Below are 26,272 nucleotides of genomic sequence, written 5' to 3'. Positions count from 1 at the left end.
TTCCCACCACTAGTCCGTATCATTTCTCCATAGTGATCCTGTTGTTTATTACGCTCCCATTCTCAACAATAAAAGCTGTTTTGTTCATACAGCTGTGAGCTTTTACTGAACCCGTGGCCCAATCCTTTCACAGGTTTATTCAATTAGCTATTTTAACAGCCGGTGCAATCAGTTTGCAATTATCCTTTGTAACACTCAGAAGGGAAATAAACTTTACATTTCAAATTGATCAGAACATTTTGATAAACTGCATCAAAACTCATCAAAGACTTAAAAAAAGACAAATAAACTGTCTTCCATAGTCTGTTATGAATAGGAAATCTAAACACAGAGCGCCCCTATAGGGTGCGAGGTTGCTAAGGGTATGACTGTTCTTAGACTTTGTGGTTTACAGACACACAGTATTTAGAAAATATAAAGAGATGTCAAAACACAGTTTGCAAGCCAGAAGACAAACTAAGAACAAGTAAATGGACAATGAAGATTATAGGAATTTGTTTATCTGTAGTGAAGCGGAGGTAGTGAAAGTTTGGGCTGTATATACTTTTTGCAAACAACACAATTAAAACTCTGCATGCCCCATTAAAACTTGGATTTGCACTTTGCATTTCAGATTGACTATTATTACCAAGAAGCCAGTGATCCCTCCTGCCTGACTGCAACGTGGGTCATCAGCGAGAAGACTTACAAGCACAAGCAAACGACGTGTAGTCGTAGAAGTTTACAACACATATTTCGAGACATAAACAGAATCGTGAAAAACTGTCTGGTTAACATAAGCTTGAAAAATATAACTAATGTTAGTACTACTGTATGTATCACTCTGCTTTACCACGTGTTCAGATTCCAGAACATTAAGAAGATTTTGTATATTTTAATGTTATATTTTACTGTAGCTGTTTGCGTTTCATTGACTGCTTTATGGGCTGGCTGGTCACTGTTCAGTTACTTCTATTTTCTATGATCACTCACGGATCCAATGTGTTACTCACTGTGAATGTAGTTATATAGTTTTTATAACAATACTGCAACGGTTCTTCGCAAACCACTTGTGTTTCGCCTAATGTTTAATAATTCACCTGTACTGCTTGTGGCACATACATTTATCCACATCATTTCTTAGATGAAGTTCGCAATCTGGTGTAGCCTGAGTAAATTTACACGCCCAAATACCAGGGTTATCTTCCTCTGCTGCACCCCTTGTTTGTGTAACAGTATAAAGCTGATAGTTTTGCTTCACATTTTACTCGTCTATGCTCACCCAGACTGCGCTGACATCCTCCTGTTTCCAGCTCCTGCTTCCAAAGTACAGGTTAGAAATCTGTTGGGTTTAACCAAGCTAAACTTTGTAATGTTCATTTTAAAACACGAATAATGAATTGTAATGTGTATAGTACTGCAGACGGGCAGTTCCCTTTGATTTGCAGCTGATTAAAATATGTGATTGTGGGTCTGTGGGTTCAGAAAGGGAGAGGAAAGAGGACTTAGTTTCTTTGTTAAAAAAAATGAATGCATAACAAGTCTCTGTGAATTTAAGCTCCAGGTCTGGTTTGCTGTATTCTGCTACTGCTCTCAGTTCTAACTATTTCCTGTATCTGAACTTGATTTTACTCCCGTATTCACGGTTTTTGTAATTGCTCTTGTTTGAAATCGTTCTTAAACATTTATTGTACTACTTGCTCTTCATGGAATTTACTCTTATTAGCAAATCTTTTTACTGTACGGTTAACTGCTGTTAATCGAAATCGCGCTCAAACGTAATTATTTATTGTATTTCTTATTTAAATGTGCTCCTTTTTACACTAACTTTATTGTATGTAGAACTGCTCTTATCTGTAATGTGATATTGTGTAACAATTGCAAGTCACCCTGGATAAGGGCGTCTGCTAAGAAATAAATACATTATTATTATTATTATTATTATTATTATTATTATTATTATTATTATTATTATTATTATTATTATTATTATTATTATTAATAATAATAATAATAATAATAATAATAATAATAATAATAACTAGAGTTGTGAGCAACTTTACGGCTTCCAAGCAGTTATCGTGAAATTTAAGCGCATTGGTTATTATAGATGAAGCGTTATCACCACAACTGTGCTAACTGTCTCAATTTTGGCACAAATATTGGAATTATTGGTTAGTATCCAATTTAAATTTTATTTGGATGCACACAAAATTCGAAATACTATGCAGTCATATAGACTTTGAAAGTGATTCATATAAGAGGCTAACATTATTCTAAATTCTATTTGAGTTTGTGTGCGTGTGCGTGTGTCAGTGTGGTGCCCTATTCTTAATTTTGCAATATAAAATACAGTCTACAGCATGTACTGGTTCTTGTATATTTTAATGCCACTATCATTTAATGTACATTCTTAAAGCAATAGAAAGTGATAATAGTGTAACTATTGGCTATATGGGGTGCCTGGCAAATACACAGTTGGGCTTCATTGCCACATATTTAGGATTTGCGATTGTTGTTTTATCATTTTGTCTTAATTTTAACTATCACTGTAGTTATGAAATTAAAAAATAAAAAATAAAAAAAAAACATAGACGCCATATCAGTAAAAAGAATAGTGCAGTTTCTTTTTTTTGCCTTCTGTTCAGCCAAAACAACGTTTTTTTAAAAAAAATCTGATTACAGAACATTTCTGTACAGCCCAAGATCACGTTAATTTTTTTTTCAAATTCTTAGTGTGTGTATCAGTATTGCCTGCATGTCCACGAGGTTATTTTAAGTAAACAAACAGCATTACGACTGAGAAGCTGGTCAGCTCGAATTATACTAAAATGTCCTTTTTTGGGGGGGATTCTCCACGAATAACTATGCGATCTTTACAGTTACAACGCAGTTTTATAGAACAAGCGATTCTGAACAGTTTTGTCTATAAATTTCATTACCTAAAATAAGTATTATGCATTTGTTTCAATTGTCTTGTTGTTTAAAAAGTATGGAGCAGTTTTTTTTGTGGATGCAGCTGCAACAGTTCTTAGTTTACAGTATGTATCTTTGTTTAATGTACTGTGTGTATGTCTAAATTAATATAATCCTTTCCACTGTGATTACTGTGTTTTAAGTTAAATGAGTGTTTTAAGTTACATGAGTTACATTAGTAAAACTGCTCTTGTTAAACACCAGTGAGAAATGGCTGCTTTTAAGAAATATTTTTTCTATAGCTTGCTGACTTTTCCATGTTAACAGCTGTCCCCAGTGGTGGGAATGTGTCATTTCAGGGTGAAATATGCTCAAAACTGGCATGTCACCCATAATGATTGGCTTATGGCGGTCATGTTTGTTGATGTAGGAACTTTTCCTGACTAACCATTATAGAGGACAGCACAAAGATAATGTATACCAAAGATTCACGTCAATCAGCCAAAGGGCTCATGAGGAGTTGTTGTTTAAGCATTTTATGCAAAATCCAACATAGCTGCCACACCATGTGACTGATCCATTCTTCCTTAAGTAGAATCAATCATGGACATGTGCACACTATGTACAACATTTTTCACAGCTGTACTACTTACCATTCATGAGAAGAAGGCTTTTGAATATTGTCCAAAATTTTCATTAAATCTAAGATGGCTGCCACAACATGTGACCAAAGGCAGCCATATTGACCATGACACAACATCCCATAGTCCTCTACATCCGTGTCAAATTTCATGCATTTTGGTGCAGCTGATCAGAAGTTATACGCAGTTTTATAGCCAGTTGCGTATGTTGATGATGTCATGCAGCGTGGACGCCATGATTTTCACAGTAGCAACTTCTCTTGAACAAGCGTATTAGGTGACCATACTGAGATGTTTTATTCCAATTTTTGTTTCAATCAGATAAGCAGTTTCAGAGAAGAAGATGTTTGAATTTTGATGATTTTATATTTTTATGTCATTAATCGATGTGGTTGCCAAACCACATAACCAATCAGCTTCATATTAACAGTTAATCATTGACTATCCCTCAACATGTATAGCAATTTTCAGTAAGCGGTTTCCGATACACAGACGTTTTAACAAATTCTGCAAAATCCAATATGGCTGCTGAACCATGTGACTTGCGCAAAGTTTGGACACCAGTCTGGTTATCTGCACATAGCCACCTACCTACACACCCTTTCATAAGCCTGCAATGAGGTCACGGATGAAATAATAATAATAATAATAATAATAATAATAATAATAATAATAATAACAACTAGAGTTGCAAGCAACTTTACGGCTGCCAAGCAGTTATAGTGAAAATTAAGTGCATTGGTTAGCGCACTATGTACACAATTTTTCACAGCTGTGGTATTTACCGTTCATGAGAAGAAGACTTTTGAAAATTGCTCAATTTTCATTTAATCCAAGATGGCTGCCACACCATGCGACCAAAGTCAACCATATTGACCAAGGCACAACATCCCATAGTCCTCTACATCCGTGTCAAATGTCATGCATTTTGGTGCAGCCGATAAAAAGTTATAGGCAGTTTTATAGCCAGTTGCGTATGTTGATGATGTCATGCATCACATTCGACCTTTAACCCTTTGCAGTCCATTTATTAAGTGAGTGTCAGGCACGTCAGGTCCAATTTATTTTCAAACGCGCAGTTAATTTTAGACGTGCTGTTTAAAAGTATTTTTTTCCACAGTCAAACGGGTTTAAAAGGCCCTGCATATCAACAAAGCACTCACTAGGCATCTCCAGCCCTGCCCAACCCTTTCATTCGCTATAGCTTTCACATATGCTAATAAATAAATAATAATAATCGTACATACCGATCAATCATCTGATCACTCGTTTGATCACCAAACGCCTCAATAATGCGATCTAAGTCATTATTTTATTACTATAACATCTGAAAAAAGCTCTGCAAACGTCCGCGATATTCTCTGAGCCCTGATGCAGTAACAGCCAGCTTGTTTCCTTATGGCCGCCGTTATCTGATGCCAGGGGCAAGTATAACTATTCATGAGATACACCCTTTTTTCGGCTTGTCTCGGCTCCTGTCGCTCCCAGTCAGCCATTGAATGGTTTTCTCGGCTTTTTCCGGAGGAAAAAACGACTAGAAACCAATTTTTTTGAGTTTTTTTGATGCCTTTAACTTGGAAGCCTAATGATAATAAACACAGCAATAAAAATAGGCTTCCCAACCTTTGGCTTGGAAGCCTAATAATAATAACTAGAGTTGCGAGCAACTTTACGGCTTCCAAGCAGTTATCGTGAAATTTAAGCGCATTGATTATTATAGATTTAACGTTATCATCACAACTGTGCTGTGTCAATTTTGGCACAAATATGAGAAGACTTTTGAAAATTGTCCGAAATTCATTAAATCTAAGATCGCTGCCACACCATGTGACAAAATGCTGCCATATTGACCACAGCACAACATCCCATAGTCCTCTAAATCTGTGTCAAATTTCGTGCATTTTGGTGCAGCCGATAAGAAGTTATAGGCAGTTTTATAGCCAGTTGCGTATGTTGATGATGTCATGCATCACGTTTAACCTTTAGGGGAGGTCAGAGGTCATGGGAGATGACATTTTTTTCATAGAGCACATATGACTTCCTATACTTGTTCCATTATAACTTTGACCCTTTCAACGTAAATTTGAATATGGCCGCCGCGCCATGTGAACAATCGGTTTCAATCTTCAGCGGTTATTACTTTCCAATGGTCCGTGCAATTGTGTTGACATTGAAGAGCATAAGTGCAATGGTGTTCTTGTTATGGGTTGTAAAAGTTTTTTTTTTACAATTATCAATATGGCCGCCAAACCATGTGACCAAAATGTGTCATTTTCATATCACCAATACTTCATGTGAGTCTCTATGGTCATATAAAGTTTCATGACTGTAGTGTATTGCACCTTGAATTTATGCACGAATGTATGAAAATAGAGACACCGTGAAACGGTTATTTGTACACAGCAGCCATATTTTGTAACAAAAAAGTGTGGATTTTACAAATGGTAGAAAGGACCTGGTCATGAACAATAGCCTAATAATAAACACAGCAATAACAATAGGCTTCCCCAGCGTTTGGCTTGGAAGCCTAATAATAATCCTAACTTAAACAATAGGCTTCCCAGCCTAAGGCTTGGAAGCCTAATAATCCTAACAGAAACAATAGGCTTCCCCAGCCTACGACTTGGAAGCCTAATAATAATAATATTCAGTGAACAGGCTACATTATGTTCAATTCTATTATAAGCCACATATAACTACATATTGTTCCTGCTTTATTGTTTTCATTTTATGTTGCTTTTCAAATGGATAGAATATAAATATATAAGTTATTAAAGAGTGCAGTCTAGAATGGTTCAATGTAAATCAATCTACACAAGATCAATCTGCACCAGATCAATCTGCACCAGATCAATATGCACCAGATCAATTTACACCAGATCAATCTGCACCAGATCAATCTACACCAGCGATCTCCAACCCTGTTCCTGGCGACCCTCAATCCTGCAGGTTTTCTAGGTGTCTTTACATCATCATTGGCTAAAGATCTGGAACACCTGTTAATCTTGACTAATTAAGCCAATAATTGGTGCAATTAAGTAATTTTGAGCTTGGTTGAAACGAAAACCAGAAGACCCCGTAGCTCTCCAGCACCAGGGTTGGAGACCCTTGATCTACAACAGTGGTTCCCAACCCTGGTCCTGGAGGACCCCCTACCCTGCTGGTTTTTGTTCCAACCGAGCTTACATTTACATATAGTTTGCCTAATCAGAGCATTTTAATTATTTTAAACAGTTGAGGTTCCAAGTTAAGCATAAAATTGTTTAGGGAACTTTAATTCACCAACCTTTTATAAGTTACATGATTTAAAAAGACCAATTTAAACAAATTATTACTTAAATTAAGGGTTCAATTAAGTAATTGAGCGCTCATTGGAACAAAAACCAGGAGAGTAGGTGGTCCTCCAGGACCAGGGTTGGGAAGCACTGATCTACAACATTCAATGCCAGGGTTTAAATAAACTCAGAAAAACACCTGGTTTCAAGAAATGCTAATTACCACAGGCACTGAAAAGAAGTTCAACTTTAACCTGGACTCAGGATTTTGATTCCTATTTGGACACAGGGTCAGCTTTTAACCTTTTAACGTTTAGCATCCAGATCTGGACTGAATATTTTACAGGTTAACCCACCTTAACTGGGACTGCAGCTGCAGCGCTATGTAAGGGACCCGTTCACAGAACTGCAGCTCACAGTTGTTATTTTTTTATTTATTTTTTTATTCATAAATAATGCATGTGTTATTTAAACACAATACAACTCGGCTACGACACCTCTTATTGATAGATAACACCGTGTAACAATTTTTTTTTTTTCCTGGGTAGTAAGTGTTATTTCCTAATTGCTTATGCCTCAGAAGTATAGAAAATGGCTATTATTCCCCAGAAACTTTGCTTTTGTGACCAGGACAGTGATATTTTGAAATTTACCTGTTTTCCAGAACATTCCAGATAGATTCAGTGCTGAGTGAACTTGGAGTAACTTCTAGAACTTTCTAGAACTTTCCAGTAATATAAATAGTAGTATAAATACAGGGGCCTTAAGCCCACCAGTTCAGTTTAGTTCCAGCTGCCTAAGTGGATACATATCTGCATTTTTCTGAGATGGCATCAAGAGGCTGCCAGCATCCGGCAGACGCATTTTGCTATGTCTGTGGCCAGTTTATCAAGACAAGAGCGAAAAAGTACTCCGTGGAAGCATCTGCTAAGATGTGTGAGGCCTACAAGGCATATTTCGGCATGCCTGTCGGAGATCAAGACAAACCCTGGGCACCTCATTTCACCTGCGAGCACTGCAAAAAAACTCTGGAAGGTAAGATGGACAATTGTTGCTCGGAATTTTATGTTATAAAATTTGTTAACATTTTTAAAATTGTAAAAGTTTTTAATTTTAAAATGTTTTACAATTTTCAATGTTATTGAAAAAATATATCATATATGAAAAATGTTGCAAGAATCTCTTACACATTAGTCATGGGTGAAATAAATGTATTTTTGTAGGATGGTACAGAGGGAAAAAGAGAGCCATGAAGTTCGCTATCCCAAGAATTTGGCGGGAACCCACTGACCACTCAAGCAACTGCTACTTCTGCATGGTGGACCCTTCCAAACGTCGGACTGGCAAGAATGCACCTGCTATCATGTATCCGGACCTTCCTTCATCCATCGCCCCGGTGCCACACTGCCATGAGCTCCCTGTACCCACTCCTCCAGAGAGAGAGCAGCCGTCTTTAGAAGAGAGCAGCAAGTCAGAGAGCGAGGAAGACGTTGTAGATCCAGATGACAATTTCAGAGGTGGAGCTGAGGAGAGAAACCCATACTACCCCAACCAAAAAGACCTCAACGACTTGATTAGAGATCTTGGTCTCACCAAGTCCAATGCCGAGCTTTTGACGTCTAGGCTAAAGCAGTGGAACTTGTTGGATGAAAGTGTGCAAGTCGCAGATCAGAGGAAGCGTCACCAACCTTTTTCCAGCTTCTTCACCCGTCAAGATGGGCTCTGCTTCTGCCACAATGTGACCAGTCTGTTCGAGGCCATCGGAATCGCCTGTAACCAGAATGAGTGGCGCCTCTTCATTGACAGCTCATCCAGGAGCCTCAAAGCCGTGCTGCTCCATAATGGTAACAAGTACCTGTCTCTTCCCCTGGCTCACTCGGTGCACCTCAAAGAGGATTACAACTGCATCAAGACCTTGCTGGACGCCTTGAAGTATGATGAGTATGGCTGGGAGGTCATAGGAGACTTCAAAATGGTGGCATTCCTGATGGGTCTCTAAGGCGGTTTTACCAAGTTCCCCTGCTATCTTTGCCTTTGGGACAGCAGGGACACCAAGGCGCACTACCACAGGCGGGACTGGCCACAGCGGATCGAGTTCTCTGTGGGGAGGAACAACGTCAAGTGGGAGCCACTGGTGGACCCCTGGAAGGTGCTGATGCCACCACTGCACATCAAATTGGGCCTTATGAAACAATTTGTCAGAGCTCTAGATAAGGAGTCGGCAGCCTTCAAGTACCTTCAAGACTTCATCCCTAAGCTGTCTGAGGCAAAGGTCAAAGCCGGTGTCTTCGTCGGACCACAGATAAAGAAGATCCTGGAGTGCAATGAATTCCCCAAGAAGCTCACTAGTAAGGAGAAAGCGGCTTGGAACAGCTTTGTCACAGTGGTTCGGGGCTTCCTGGGCAATCACAAGGCCGAAAACTATGTGGAGCTGGTTGAGACTCTGGTGAAGAACTACGGCACAATGGGCTGTAGGATGTCCCTCAAAGTCCATATCCTTGATGCTCATCTTGATAAATTCAAGGAGAACATGGGAGCGTACTCGGAGGAGCAAGGCGAGCGCTTCCACCAGGATATACTGGACTTTGAACGCCACTACCAAGGACAGTATAACGAGAACATGATGGGAGACTACATTTGGGGGCTGATTCATGAAAGTGATTTACAGTATAATCATAAATCTCGAAAAACTACTCACTTCTTTTGTAGTCATTTTTGTGTTACTTTAGTATAAATACATGTTAATTTGGATTCATATGTTGTTTTTTTCTGACTTTATGTGAACGAAAAGACACAAATTCGCCTGTTTTCTCATTGGAAATAGGTAAATTTCAATATATCACTGTCCTGGTCACAAAAGCAAAGTTTGTGGGGAATAATAGCCATTCTCTATACTTTTGAGGCATAAGCTATTAGGAAATAACACTTACTACCCAAGAACAAAAATTGTGTTACATAGTGTAAGAGAAGTGGGACCCCAAGGGTGAATTGCAATGAACTAGTTACTTGCATCATTTTGGTATTAAATTCGGGTCTGGTTCAACCCCTGATAAACCATTAAAGTTGTCTAAATTAACTCCTATTCCAACGTACCAAACAATTTAACCAATTAATTGGTTTAGCAAGATCCATTCTGTGATTTATTTTAGACACATTTTAAACCAACTTTATTTAAAGACTAATGCCGCAAATGAACCTTTCCTTGCTAATTCATCGAGACAATAAGGACGTTGTATTTTGTAATATTGAATATCTGTATGAAACCTAAAATACAATTTAATATAGCGTTTAAATTACTATATTGTACCTTTTAAAGCAGTTTAGCAGCAATGTCTGGAAAACGAGTGGGGAACTAGATCACCAAACAAAATAATGCATCAGGGATCATTTAGTATTGGGAGATAGAAGTTCATGAGACACTGCTGCACAGGGCAGAGGCTTGGAAGAACATGATATACCGTTTCAGTACCATCCATGATAATGTAACAACGCGCACACGATGATATATTGGATCCGTGATTAAATCCTGTTTAAATATAGTTCTTCAATACGTTTCACATATTGTACCTATTTTATTCTTAGTATTAATATATTGAAATATACAATTGATCTGTTCCAGTAAAAACAAACATTCTATATAATTCAACAAGTGTGTCCTGTGCTGTGCTTTCTGGCCTGGCCAGTGTGATCGACTGTGCTGCTTGCTCATGTTATCCTCTAAAGATGCATTGTAGCATGCATACATTCCATTGGCATCATAAAAAACATTTTAGATACTAAAATGTGTATTTTTTGTTTGGTTGTAAATACACAGCATGTATAAAATTAGTAAGTTGTTAGTTTGCAACGCTAAATGCCTCATTGATGACTGTTGCTATTTATAACCATTAGACAGATCAACAGAACGCTTGGAGAACATACGACTATTTAGATACCTATTATTTCATTTACCTTATTAGTTTTAATGCACTGTGGTATAACATTTGTTAGATGGGCTACATTTGTTATATTTGTTACACTGTTGCTCTCAATTGTATTCCTTGCATAATTTTCAGTTGAATACAGGTATGCAATATGGGCTTATAATATTTTTTAAAAAGCTGTTTTTTTTCTTTTTTTAAAACCTTTAATATTTTATATCAGCACTAAAGTTTATGAAGACGGGTGTGCTGGCAAAACAAACTGAGTCAAAATACAAATACAGTGGCTCTCAAAAGTATTCACCCCCCTTGGACTTTTCCACATTTTATTGTGTGAATTAATTATGTGCAACCTCGTGCTCACATATTAAAAACTTTAAATGCACGTGAAGTGCCATTCCCGTGCCTAAATACAATTATACATTTTAAATAACTTGTGCTGCACACACCCATTTATATCCCATGCAGCCACATCTATACACCAACATTAACACACGCAACATACAACATATAACACACAAATGCACACAGGGGCGGGGCACATTGCCACAATTACACATATAAAACAGGAAATAATTGATTGCATAAGTATTCACCCCCTTTGCTAAATAAGCTCTGGTGCAACCAATTGTCTTTAGAAGTCACATAATTAGTTGAATGGAGTGTGTGGTGACATCACGGACCAGGAAGTAACAGAAACAATGAATGGATGGTGCTGAAGCTGAACGCAACGGCGCTCAGCGTTTTATTAAATAAATAAACCACAAGATTTAAACAGAACAAAACACAAAACAAAAAGGCACATTGGCCAAACAAATAGAAATAAACAAATAAGCGTGCTGGTTTTACCACCAACACGATACTTTGCAGTTGTTTTTAAAATGTAGTTTCTCTCTCCCCGTACTCTCCTCTGTACACTCTTCTCCGAGCACAGACAGCTGCAGGTTCTTATATTCTGGCTGAGGGGTTAACTAGCTGTTAATTATCTTATTACCCCTCAGCCACAGTCTGCATGAGTTAAGTAAGGATGCGTGACTGTAAGCTAGTTAAATAATCAGTAGCTGATCAGCCACGCATCCTCAGAGTTTTTAAAATATAAATACAATAACAAATAAGTGGGGCTTTTATCCGCACCGCAAACAATAATACAAATAATAATAAACAGTGCACCATACAGATCTGGAAGTAAAGAAAATAAATAAATAAATAGTGTGAAAAAAATGGAAGATCTGGTAAGAGCTCTGATGCAAGCTTCAGCTGCCCAAGACAGAAGGCTCCAAGAGCAGCTGACGGCTCAACAAGCTCTCAGGAGCAGATAGATGCACAAGAAAGGAGGCATCAAGAACAACAAGCAGTTACTCAACAGCTGATGGCTGAGCTGGTAAAAGAAAGAGAGGCACGGGTGGAGATGGAGCAGCGAATTTCCACAATAGGGGCTACCAGGTCAGTGACTTACCCCATAAGACCTAGTCATCTCTTGTCCAAGATGACCCCGCAAGATGATGTGGAGGCGTATCTGCGGGCATTCGAGAGAATTGCCGCCCGAGAGAACTGGCCTAAAACAGTTGGCTGGAAGTCTGGCCCCCTTTTTGATTGGTGACGCTCAAAAAGAAGCTCTTTTCTATCAACATATCTGAATCAACAGAGAGGAGCAGCAACTGGCTGTGGTTGAGACGGAAAGATTCTGGTTGGGGATCTCAAGCACAATAGAAAGAAAGAAACACTGATGTACGGGTAAGTATGCTGGGTTGAATTGAGTGGGGGATGGAGGGGGGTGATGCTGGGACGCCAGAATCACCATCGAGCCCTCTTGAGGTATCGTGGTCTACTCGATGAAACAGAGGATGGAAGGTGCCCACGTGAAGACCCCAGAGATGTACCCTACTTAGCTCAATCCAGACAGTTGTCATGCTGATGCGCTGGGGAGACCGCACTGTGGTTGATCCCCGGAGCCAGCATCACAGCTGTTGTGTGTGCTGATACGCTAGGGAGGCAAAATGAGCTGATCCCTGGAGCCAGCATTACACTTCAGCCATCAACACCTGACAGAAGGATATCTACACCATCATATAGAAGGAAACACAAAAGGATGGAGACACAGATGGATCACATTAGTTTACTGTAAAGCTACGTCTTAGTTGGTGCTTATCTTGGCGAGAGCCAAGTTCAAATCAGCATGAAGTTTTAACATCTACTCTCATGTAATGGAAATCATAATATATAAGTGTGATGGGGTGCCAGCTCGTTCCTATAATTTGTGTTTGTTTATTGTTATTTTTACTGTTGTTTTTCTTAGAATTCTTGTTTGTTTTGGTTTGGCAGGGAGGGGGTTAAATTCCTCCCTGTAAAATACATGTGAGAATGTGGCTGGAGCCTTAAGTGTTTAATTGTTAATTATTAGTTAATTGGGCTCCAGCCACAGACTATAAAAGGCAGGTGAAACCCTTTGTGTAGGTTGTTTTTTTTTTTTTTTGGTGAGTTTGTTTGTTGTTGTGCTGTGCTGTTTAGTTTTTGAGAAAGAAACTGTAGTGAAGCCTACATTTCTGTATTTTGTTTAAACCTTTTGTTTGGGCCCTTTTGCCTATTTATTTGACTATTTTTTGTTTACTAAAGATCATTATTTTGCCCCTTCCACTGTCTCTGAGCCTCAAACCTCTGTCATCCTGCCACAATAAGCTAATAAATTTGCATTTGTTTGAATTTTAGTACAAGTGATACAGCGTGAAGATGGCAGTGTCAGCAGCTATAGCTGGAGCGTCGTTGCTAGGAGTAACAGCAGAGCAAATCTCCAGAAATATACAGACAAACAGAAATGTTACTATTTCAATTCAAAACCACTGTGATTTCTCTCTAACAAACCCAAGGTAAGTGATCATAATCCTACTTTTTGTTGACACCGAAGGCTGTTTGGTATTTTTTTTTTAAATTTCACTGAATTATTTTTTATGTGAATACAGAATTTTAAAAAAGCTGTTCTGCAGGGAAGCCAAATGGATTTTTTTGTCATTATCAGTCCTATATTTACACAGAATAAATAACATTGCCTGCTTTGAAAATGAAGACCATCTATTCTTGGTAATGCATTCATTTGATACACAGTGGGATATATGCATGGAATCTTTAGAATGTAACAACTCTTGCTCAGAAGTACACAAAAATGATACAAAACCAAACCCTAACAAACCAAAAAAACAACATTAAACCTATAGTATAGCTGCACTGTAAGCTTTTGCTTAAGAAGTTCTGTTAGAAACTAGGAAAAACAGGGTTCCTCTCTGTTAGAACTTAAGAACATGCATGAGTGAGAGGAAGCTATTCAGCACATATACAGACATCCAGTTCCTAGTAGCTGATAGATATCAAAACTTTGTCGAATTGGGTCTTGAAGGATCCAAGTGATCCAGCATCAACAACATGACCACTGGTACAGGGAACCTGGATTCTGAGCTGCACTTAAAAGTATTAGTTAGTGTATAACTTTGTCAACTCCTTTTAAGATTTTACAGACTTCTCCCCATCTTCTAATTCTTCTTTGTTCCAGGCTATATAGATTGAGTTCTTTCAGCCTTTTATCAAGGCTCATTCCTCTAAGCCATGATGCGATTAGTCTGCTTCTCTTCATTGGACTCTATCCAGTGCCACAGTGTCCCTCTGGTACTGTTTTGACCACAACTGGACACAGTCCTCTAAGTGAAAGCTCACTAGTGCATTATACAACCAAATCATAACCTCCTTTGAGTTAGTCATTAGTCACATTTTGTAAAGCTGTCATCTACAATAATATCCATGTAGATGAAATCTAAAGACTTCAGCCTTTCGAGTGATGTATTGGATTAGCAAATAACTGAATTTATAATGATGTGGGAGCACACAAAGTTATACACCTGTATTAATTTCCTCTATTTCCAGCATGCTATGTACACAGGTACCATTTTTATAGGACTATTAAAGCACTTTGCATTTTATTTCATCACAATCAGGCCCATATAGTAGATTTAATTCAATCCTGCTAGATTAGCCAGCTGCAGTTTCATTTTTATTGCATTATTTAAAATAAATATGCTATATATTGAGACACATACATGTACTGCAACACAAAGACTGGGTTCCCTTAGACATGGCTGTATTGGGCTCTGCATTGCTTCAGGCTCTCAGGCTCCTGCGTGATTTGATAGGATGATAAGAAAACTATGAATCTACAAACCAATCCTGAATCGTTCTGTCCATCTATCTAATAGAATTGTGGATTGCATCTATCACCAGGTCCTACAGCACTTCATCAGTCAGTTCTCTATTAAACCTGGAATCGAATTGCCCACCAGTATCTATGTTACGGGTAGGCATTGCTGGAACATACCTTAGAAATGTTGTTACAGTTTAGCCCAATCTAATCTAATCAGTCATATTTAATACAAGCTCACTCACAGTAACAAGGCAGTTAATATTTGTAGTCAATGGTACCCATAATATTCCAGCTGCTTTATGCATGGACTACATTGCTTAAATAAAAATAAAAAAGTGCCAGTTATGACAAATTAAAGTTCAAAAACAAGGAAACATCAGGTAACTAATAGACATCCAGCAAATCCAATCATTGCTTGTATCTTTGCTGGCACAGTGAGGACAGAAGTGTGCAGTTACTGTAAACAGCTTGGCCCATTCTTCCTGCCCATTCAGAAATGACTGTTACAGAATGTACCTTTGTTAGGAGCTCAGGGTTCCCCAGTAAACAGGGACAGGTACACAGGTACTCTAGCAGTACAGATCTTGGCTTGCTAGATACAGTTCCCTCGTATGATCATTGTAATGCTGTTCTTTTTTCATCAGGATTTACACTTTCAGTGGATATAACGTAGATCCTCCTCAGCCAACCATCAAAGAAAAAACCACAGCCGTGTGTTCCTTCAGCAAAACCAGTGATACAGCATGTGGAAGTGTGGGTGTCTTAACCTACGATGTCATCAAGAACAATGATCCTGTCGAATGCATTGCCATGATGTTTTCTGTACCATATGATTACAATTTGTACGAAAACTGGTTCGGTTTAGGGGCCATTAGTGTAGGAACGTCCTGTGATCATGCCTTATACAATCGAATGTATCACGAGGGGGAGAAAGGTTTCATCAGAAAACAAGCAACAGCTGGGCTCATAGAGTTTACTGGGGAAGCTGTTGTAATAAAAGCCACAATGTCTCCCGCCGGCAGGTCAATAATGAAGGTTGAAGTGTGGAACAAATGTACATGTGATTGAGACATACTGTACTTGCTTTTCAATGCCCTGATATTTGCATGCATGAAATCATTCTTCTCACCTATTGCAAAAAAAAGTCATATAGTGAGCACTAGATGCATTTTACTTTTTATACTGTATAAAAGCATTTTCAACATGTATAACAAACTATGGATTGTGTTGATGCTGTTGATATAAATGAACACTGTACTGTATGTACACTTCTAACCTGTATGTTTACTTTTAGCCTGTATGTACACTTATAACCTGTCCTTTATTGGACAACTTGAGGTGAGGTGGTATGTGTTTCTTTAGTAAACTCAGTAAAAGGCATTTTTCTTCCAAAGAGATAAACTTACTAAAATAACAAATGTACAATGCATATTAATTTGCTACTTAGCTGCTAAGACTATTTTCATGCAGTTCTTAGTTATTAAAGCTTGTATTAATAAAGCAATGTGTTTGTTTCATTGTTTCATATCTTTGGAGACAACTTCTAAAAGTGTGTGTGGGGGGGGGGAGTTAACTGTGTATAAAATAAGTCACCTTGTGAAGTTGTGTTCTCTATCATTTATAAATGGAGAGGTTGAGTAAACTTGAGGGTGGTTCCACTGGTTTAAATTCTCGAAAGCTAGATCTCCAATTCCATATGTGGACAATGTGCTTCTTTAAAACATGAAGAATCCATTGTGCATGTTGAAGTATCTGTAGCAGCTGGTATAGAGCTGCATTCTGTATCAATATAATAAATACACAAATCAATGGGGCAGTGTGAGGAGCTCAGGGCTGATCCTAAATACACATATCAATGGGGCAATGTGAGGAGCTCAGGGCTCATCCTAAATACGCAAATCAATGGGGTGGTGTGAGGAGCTCAGGACCGATCAGAAGTACACAAATCAATGGGTCAGTGTGAGGAGCTCAGGGCTGATCCTGTATAGATGTATTTGCTCAGCAAGTCCATCTGAATGAAAGGAATGGACAGCAGATTGTTCATCATGAGTTAAAGCAGCTGTGATCACATTCACTGACAGACAGGATTATGGCAAGCCTAATTATCATTTTGAGATCTCAAATTGCATTTTAAGATATCTTGAAAAATTTAGAGATATCTGTAAAACATTTCCAGATATCTTAAATTGAATTCCAGACATCTTTAATTGTGCAGTTTTTAAGATATCTAAAATTAATTTAAAGATATCTGTAAATCAATTTGAGATCTAAACATAAAAAAGATATCTCAAATTGATTTACAGATATATTTAAATACTATGGAAACCCTGTGGATTGTGCTAGCATGGCATGCCAAACTGTCATTTAGAGATATCTTAAAATTAGGGTTTTAAAGATATCTCTAAATCATATGAAGATATCTTCAAATAACTTCCTGTTCATTTAGAGATATCTTTAAATCATTTAGAGATATCTCTAAATAACTTCCTGTTCATTTGAAGATATCTTTAAATAAACAGGAAGTCCATTGAAAAAATAGAGCATTTTCACAGGAAGTCATTTCCAGATATCTCAAAATAGCTTCGTGTTCATTTGAATATATCTTCAAATTATTTAGAGATATCTCTAAATGAACAGGAAGTTATTTGAAGATATCTTAAAATTTACAGATATCTTTAAAACCCTCATTTTAAGATATCTTTAAATAACTTCCTGTTCATTTAGAGATATGTGCAAAACATTTAGCGATATCTTCAAATAGCTTCCTGTTCATTTAGAGATATCTCTAAATCATTTAGAGATATCTCTAAATATCTTCCTGTTCATTTGAAGATATCTTTAAATAGACAGGAAGTCCATTGAAAACATAGAGCATTTTCACAGGAAGTTATTTCCAGATATCTCGAAATAGCTTACTGTTCATTTGAAGATATCTTCAAATGATTTAGAGATATCTCTAAATGAACAGGAAGTTATTTGAAGATATCTTTAAATGATTTAGAGATATCTTTAAATGAACAGGACATTATTTAGAAATATCTCTAACTGATTTACAGATATCTGAAATGTATTTAAAGATATCCCAAAAACATTTAGAGATATCTTAAAATGATTTAAAGATATCAAAATGCATTTTAGATATCTCATTTAAAGCTCAATTTAAAGTTATCTGTAAATCATTTAGAGATATCTCTAAATGTATTTTAGATATCTTAAAATGATTTAGAGATATCTCTAAATATTTGAAGATATCTTCAAATATTTAGAGATATCTGGAAATGATTTAGAGATATCTTCAAATATTTAGAGATATCTACAAATGAATTAGAGATATCTCTAAATGATAATTTGGCTTGCCATACAGGATTACCTTGTGGAGGGTTTTCCTCTCCTGTGTGGGAGCTGGTTTGCAATGTGTGTCTTCCTGGGAAGATTGTTTGCACACAGCCATCCACCCCAGCGTGCAAATTTGGCCATATGGTGCTAGATTATAGATTTTTTTTATTTATTAATTTTTTTTTTTTTTTTATCAGAAACCATGCTGATAGTTTCTCATTGGGTCTGGACTACTCACATGACCATTGGCACCAGGAAACCTGTGTGTATGCACACTGTGGGTACCATTGGTTTGCAAATATTCAGCTTCATAAGTGTATTGAAGCGAAACACACATTTTAAGCATATAGAATCATGCTGTTTATTTAGGGGTAGTAATGAACAAATGGGAGCAGATAAGTTTGGTTGAATCTTTGAAAAAGAGCAACAATCTCTCTTCTGAGAAGGATCAGAGGGGAAAAAATCATTAAAAGCACCAAACCGAATAAGTTGACCAGGAAAAAAGTTGATGATGCAAGCACAGTAAGGCAAAAGTAGACAAAAGTAAGCCGGGGCTACAGTTTGATTAAAGGGGAGGTTCATTGCATGGCTTTTTATTTTTATCTGGCTGTTTTATTTACTAGACTGTGTATGTTGGTGCGTGTTCGTGCTGCTGTCATTTCGTATGAATTTTAAAATGTGTGATCGACGGCTCTTTATAGGGTAAAATGTTTTAAATCCCTGTCTTTTTATGTTTCTATAACATCGTTGTCAATGTTTAAAGCTTGATGTGTTCCCCGGCGTAAGAAGTCGACACAAATCCAGATGTGAAACAAACAAATTAGCTTTTATTACTCAGGACTCATTTGCTGCCTTTCTTTCTACTCTGCTCTTGCTCATGACCTGTTGGAGCAGACCCGCGCCTAAAGCGCCCCCCCCAGGAACACAGTAACACACAACAATAGGTTCTGCACATATTGCTACATCCTTTCTCTTTTTTTTTTTTTTTTTTTTTTTTTTTTTTAAACAACTAAACATTATCAACTAACTTTTGTTAGCATTTGTACTCTCTAGTACCTGAACTAAAACAAATGATGATGAACATCTCTATTGATTCAAACAAAGTCTTTTAGGTGTGTGGGCCTGCAAAGGGGTCTTCCATATCTACTGTGGGCATACTCTGCAGCCGCTGAAGACTCATGGTAGGCTGGCTGACCCTGGTCCTCGGAACTCCCTGGACCCCTGATGTCCTCCGCGAGGCCCTCTGTACTCTGTGTACTTTTCTGTAGTTCTTTGTGCTCTTCATCCTAAGTGTTTGTCTCCTTCAGTTCTTGGGGCTTATCCAGAGTTGGAAAGTGGTTTCCCTGTTCTTTAGACCTCCAAAGGTGTCTTCGGTTTCTTCTTAAGGTCTGTCCTTGTTCTGTTAGTATCTCATAAGACCTCATGTTTACTGGCTTAATCACCGTGGCTTTCTGCCACCATTTACTCTGTCCACCCCATGGCTGTACTCTCACCTTGTCATTTCTTTGTAGTGGAGGTAGATCTTTTGCTGATGTATTGTAGTACTGTGCCTGCCTGTGTTGGCTCTCCATGATCATCTTCTGCTTGTTGCTGGTCACCCCAGGCCTTAGTAGATTTTCACTCATCAGCAAGAGGGTTTTAGTTCTCCTGCCCATCAGGCTTTGTGCTGGACTGCTGTCTACACCCTGAGAGGGGGTGTTTCTGTTGTCCAACATGGCCAGATATGGATCAGATCCTGCTCTTTTTGCTTTAGCCATTAGCCTTTTGGCTGTTTTCACTGCTGATTCTGCTTTTCCGTTGCTCTGCGGGTAGCCAGGGGATGACGTTTTGTGTTTAAAGTCCCATTTTTTGCTGAACTCTTTGAACTCTTCTGCTGTGTATTGTGGTCCATTGTCAGAGTACAGTGTGTCTGGAATCCCATATCTTGCAAAGTGTGCTTTTAGCTTCCGTACAATTGTCCTGGATTTCGTGTTCTCGAGGAAGTCAACTTCCCAAAAGTTGGAGTAGTAGTCAACGGTAATCATATGTCCTTCTCATTGACTGTAAAAAGATCTGTTCCCACTGTTTCCCAGGGTCTACTTGGTGTTTCGTGTGATTTTAAAGTTTCCTTTTGCTGCTTGATTCCCTGTGCACTGCACACACTGCATTGCTCCATGTATGTTTTCAGCTGTGCATTCATGCCTGGCCAATAGATACTCTCACGTGCTCTTCTTAGGCATCCTTCTATTCCAATGTGTGAGGAGTGGACTCTTCGCATAATATCTGCTCTGAGAGAAGCTGGTATAACTACATGCTCACCCCTGAAGACAATTCCATTTTGTACACTTAGCTCATCTCTGCTATGGAAAAACACTGTTGCTTCCCGAGGTACGTGTTCCTTAGTGTCCGGCCAACCCTGTAGGATCACTTTCTTTAACACCTGAAGATCCTTGTCCTGCTCTGTTGCTTTTTGTATGGCCTTTAGCCTCTCGTCAGAGATGGGCAAGTAGTGCACCATGTTAATGGATTCAATTTCAGTTTCTACTGGATGTTTTGAGCTGGAGTCTGGTAGGTATGCCCTGCTTAGCGTATCTGCCAGTAGTAAATGTCTTCCTGGGTAATATCTGAGTCTGACATCATATCTCTGCAACCTCAGTAGCATCCGCTGTAGTCGTTTGGGTGCACAAAGAAGGGGTTTCCTTATTATACTCTCTAGTGGTTTGTGATCAGACTGTACTTCTACCGTGTGTCCATATGTGAACTGATGAAATCTCTCTATTCCAAACAGTACTGCCAGCAGCTCTTTTTCTATCTGAGCGTAGCCTTGTTCTGTATCTGTCAGGGCTCTGCTTGCGTAAGCAATTGGCTGTCCTGACTGCATGAGTGCCGCCCCCAATCCAGTTTCTGATGCATCACATTGCAAAACAAGCTGTTCTTCTGGGTTGTAGTATTTTAGTACTGGAGTTTTTGCAATTGCCTCTTTAATTTTCTCAAAGGCCTCTTCATGCCAATCAGTCCACTCCCACAATACGTCTTTGTGTGTCAGTTGTCTCAAAGGTTCGCACATCCCTGACAGGTGTTCACAAAATTTTGCTAGGTAGTTCACCATACCCAGGAATCGTTGCACTCCCCGAATGTCTGTTGGTCTAGGCATCTGCCTAATGGCCTTGACCTTCTCCGGATCGACTTTCAGACCCTGTGATGTCAAAAGGTGTCCAATATATGGCACTTCTTTCAGCCTGAGCTGAAATTTCTCTGGGTTTAGCTTCACATTGCATTCTCTGCACCTTTCCAGGAGCTTTCTCAATTTATCATCATGATCTTGTGCAGCTACTATATCATTGTTTCCTTCCCCAACAATAAGGATATCATCAGCTATGATTTTGATTCCTGGCACCCCCTCTAACACTTGGTTTAGTTTTCTCTGAAAGACCTCAGGTGCAGGACTGATTCCCATCGGCATGCGCAACCAACGATAACGTCCAAATGGAGTTGCAAAAGTGGTGAGATAGCTTGACTCTTCTTCTAATTCAATGTGCCAAAACCCATTCTTAACATCACATACTGAGAAAACTCTGTATGGCTTTGCTGCCTAGCAGTGGTCTGAGAACATTATTGTTGACAACAATGAATTCCAGCCTATACGCTTTTTTGTTGCGTGGATTTCTTAACTTAAGTTTGCATTTTCCAACGGGCTTCAGTGTGCTTTTATTATACATTACTAACACTTGCTTGCAGTTTTCTAAGTGGATGTCTCTTGTTAGGAGGTTCTCTGGGATTACATTGCAGCTAGCACCACAGTCAAGTTGAAATTTAACTGGTTGTTTGTTCAGTAACATGGTTGCAAACAGTGCTGCGTGAGGCTGTAGTGTTGACGCTTGTACTGCATTGATGTTCTCTGATTCCGGCTCCAAGGTTACACATAGGATATCCTCGCCACTGTCTGACTCAGTTGAAACATTCTCCAATGCTAACACTTTTTGCTTTCTCCTGCTAATGCTACTTCTACATGTGCTAATAAAATGGTTCCACTTGCCACAACCCTTGCATTGCTGGCCATATGCTGGGCATTTTTCTTTTTTCCTCTCATGTCTTCTTCCACAGTAGTTGCATTGTATTAAATTAGCGTCATTTGGTGTGGGTCTTTTTTGTCTCATTGTTTCCTTTTGTGTAACTGCATGTATCTGTGTAGACCCCCGTTCTTCAATTGTTTTTGTTCTTTCTTTGGATAGTTCTGCAGCTCTCCCAATCTGTAGACACTTGGCTAAATTTAAGTCAGCTTCCCTTAGTAGGCGTTCTCTTAAATGTGCGTCTCGAGTTCCACACACAATTTTGTCTCTTATGAGGGAGTCTGTAATATTTTCAAAATTACAGGTGGCTGTCAATATCCTTAATTCTGTGACATATTTGTCAAAACTTTCATCCGGGCCTTGGTTGCGTGTAAAGAAATTGTATCTCTCTACCGTCTCATTTTTCTTTGGGTCACAGTAATTGTCTAGCGCAGTCCTTACTTGTACTAACGTACGATCGGCTTGCGCGCCTTCATTCAGTGTTTCACACACCTCCCTGCCTTTTTCTCCAATCAAGTAATACAATAGTTTCACTTTCAAAACATCCTCTATCCTCTATCCCCCATTGTCAGGGCAATGTATAAATTAAACTCCTCTTTCCATCTTCTCCAGGCCAACGATAAGTTCTTTTCATCAAAGTCTATATTTCCTGGGGGTTTGAGTGCGTGTTCCATTTTTTTTTTTTTTTTTATTAACAATCAGTTATCCGTGTTTCTTCTTGTTACTCTACACAATATCTAGGATGTCAATGTATCGATCTACTCACGGTTAACTTTTAGTCCTTTCCGTTCCGCGCTGTTTTTTTTTTTTTTTTTTTTTCGCAAACACGTCTTCATGGATTACTTCAGGGTTCCTGAAAGCATACCGCTGCCACCATGTTTAAAGCTTGATGTGTTCCCCGGCGTAAGAAGTCGACACAAATCCAGATGTGAAACAAACAAATTAGCTTTTATTACTCAGGACTCATTTGCTGCCTTTCTTTCTACTCTGCTCTTGCTCATGACCTGTTGGAGCAGACCCGCGCCTAAAGCGCCCCCCCAGGAACACAGTAACACACAACAATAGGTTCCGCACATATTGCTACAGTCAATCTGATGTAGTTTATGTGTGACCGCGGAGATTTATTTATATATTAAATGATTTTACACGTCAAAATGTTGTCAATCTTTAATCGAAATTAAAATGTTTCAGTAATATAATCTGATGACATGCTGCATCCATCATATTAGTATGACAAGGTCGTATTTTTACATTTTGATATGAGTATAGCTGTAACTTTATTACAGTTTAGACGTGGCAAAACCGCCAGTTAAAAAAAAAAATGAATAGTATATACAGTACCTTGATTTGTCTGCATGTGTTATGTTTATTTAAAAAAAGGTTCTATGTTTAGGGTTGTGGTATTTAAATTGGGATAGGGTGAAGAAAATTAACCACAAATAGCCAGACGAAAGTTTTTTTTTTTAGTAAGGAATTGTGTCGTGTACTCAGGTTGGGAATTAAAAAAAACCTGTCATGCTGTTTGCACACAATACATTAACATAGATGCCATATTCTTCGTAAACGTGACAATTGTATTCCTTGCAGTAATATATAGTATTACTAAGGGATAAGATCTGTACTATTTTAAAAAAAGGACCTTGTCAAATCCTCTTGATAGGAGAAATACAGAAATGAAAAACGCATGCCATGGTAGATATGATTGCTCGTTATGTCTTACATGGTTGTTGCACTACAGGAATTTATATATATATATATATATATATATATATATATATATATATATATATATATATATATATATATATATGAGGAAGAGAGATACTGTATATATGTGTATATCTACATGATTTTAAATCGTGATAATTCACTTTAATTCAATATACTGTATCTCTTTCTCGTTATATGTCTTATTGGTTGTTGCTCTAGGATTTACCATTTTAAAATTATGCTGATATAGAGCAGCCTACATATACTGTATGATCTCTCTCACAACACAAAATCTTGGTTGGTTTTGAACTACAGGTATTTACCTCAAAGACGTTAACTCTTTAGTTTTTAATTAATGAATATATTGTTTCTTCCCACACTTGTAATTGAAATACATGCACTATGACAACCTGTCTCCTGTTCATTTTCTGTCCTAATTATACAAAGTACTGTATGTAAAAATAAATGAAAGAACAAATATAAAATAATAATACTGTATAAGCAACGTATTTCAAGTACATCGTGTGATGGATGTGCACCGTGGCCTAGTTAGTAATCGCAGCATGGAGCTTATTTTTTTTCCATGATTGAAACTCATGCTTTAACTTTTGGACAATCGCTGTCCATACTGTAGTGCTTCCCAAAACAAAAACACCTCCAGAAATCAAAATAACGTCAATACGTAACACATTTAAATGTACACAATCAGAAATGTACAATCATACAATTCATTTTTAATTATTTAGTTGCTGTTAATATATATTACAGAGATATTCACATTCCCTTATCTAGCGTAATACTGTCGAATATTTCCGATCTACATGTTAATGTAAATTATGCGTAGAAAAGTCATTTTAAATTATGCATTTTTGTTAGGCTAATATATCGGATCTAAAGCGATATTCACATCATCTTATCTAGCAGCATACTGCAGAATAAATCCGATCCATTAATTGATATAAATTATACTTACAACATTAATTTTAAATTATTTATTGTTCATTGATATATCCGATCTAATTATTTCCTGACTCGATCTACTTATTTCCTAGCCTAGGCTCGTTTACATTAAAAACAATGGAACCTCCCCTTTAAATTCTAGAGCTTGATCAACTTTTTTCCTGATCTACTTATTTCCTGGGACACCGGAAATACATTGGTGACACTGAATGCTACTACTGCATGATCTGAATGCTGCTCCCCTTTTAAAGTTTAATTAGTATTTTCATTTTATCAGTGTTGTTCTTATATTCAAATTAATTATACATGCTTTTAATCATTAACACATCATTTCCAAGTTGTATTATTATTATTATTATTATTATTATTATTATTATTATTATTATTATTATTATTAATAATGTTTTATTTTTTGTTTGGATTTCTCTCTGGGGTTTTCAGCTTTGTTGAACTCAGGCAGTGCCCTGGGTTGCTCATGTCATCAGAACAACTTCAACTTTGAAGGCAGTGTATTTTAATGAGATATTTGGTCATTGTTAAGACATTCAAATACAACCACTTGGAATAAAACAATCATTTTTTAGACATACTGGAGCTGCTTTAGAATTGTACCCAGAGCTGATGGGTTGTGCTGCTGGAATTGGATCACTTGTGAATGAAATTCCATTTTACATTCAGTGACTTGCTCTCGTCAAGGGAAAAAAACACTATCACATGGTAAAGCTACAACCTATAGAGGATCATTTACTTCCCAATGTATGTTTTAATTACACTTCTAGACTGCCAGGTGCATTAAACGTGAAATAAAAAATGATTTTACATGAGGGACGTGTATGGAGAAGGAAAAGATCCACATGTTTTAAAAAAAATTCTAATATTTTTTATTTGAAAAATGTTTGCATTTATAACAATCTGCCATTAATTAAAATGGCACAATTAGCATTGACCCTTTATGCATGCCTTTAAAATCATTGCTCCAGCACTGGCTTATTATTCAGCACAAACACCCAGAGGAATCTTAGAAGCAGAACAATTCAAGTTAGTTACTATGGATTGAATTCTGATATGCGCCAGAAATGGGGATTTGGTTACTAATTAAGAATTAGACCAAATAACATTAAAATCATACACATTTTCATCCTTGAACCACTGCTTATCCAAGGCAGTGTAGCTTTCAGATTATAAAAATCCCTGCTGTGAGTTTCCTTGTTATGACAAAAGCACAAGCTGATAGGGAGTGCTTCACAAAGCTCTGCTCAAAGCACTAATCTTTATGACAGGAAAGAACTTCAGCTCTCACCTG

The 26,272-nt window shown here is 37.7% G+C and overlaps 1 protein-coding gene across 1 annotated transcript; it reads left to right on the top strand.

The window, feature by feature from the left end:
• The first annotated feature begins 1,210 nt into the window (after positions 1–1,210).
• On the top strand, positions 1,211–16,414 carry LOC117970271 (DELTA-stichotoxin-Hcr4a-like). Its single transcript, XM_059005877.1, has 3 exons — positions 1,211–1,312; positions 13,438–13,595; positions 15,559–16,414. Exons 2-3 carry the CDS (start codon positions 13,459–13,461, stop codon positions 15,980–15,982), a joined length of 561 nt encoding a protein of 186 aa, XP_058861860.1. The 5' UTR covers positions 1,211–1,312; positions 13,438–13,458; the 3' UTR covers positions 15,983–16,414.
• The last annotated feature ends 9,858 nt before the right edge of the window (positions 16,415–26,272 follow it).

This window comes from Acipenser ruthenus, chromosome 32 (genome assembly GCF_902713425.1).
Source record: "Acipenser ruthenus chromosome 32, fAciRut3.2 maternal haplotype, whole genome shotgun sequence".
Taxonomy (NCBI): Eukaryota; Metazoa; Chordata; class Actinopteri; order Acipenseriformes; family Acipenseridae; genus Acipenser; species Acipenser ruthenus.
The sequence above is the reverse complement of the archived record's forward strand: the minus strand, read 5'-3'. Positions and strand labels throughout refer to the sequence as shown.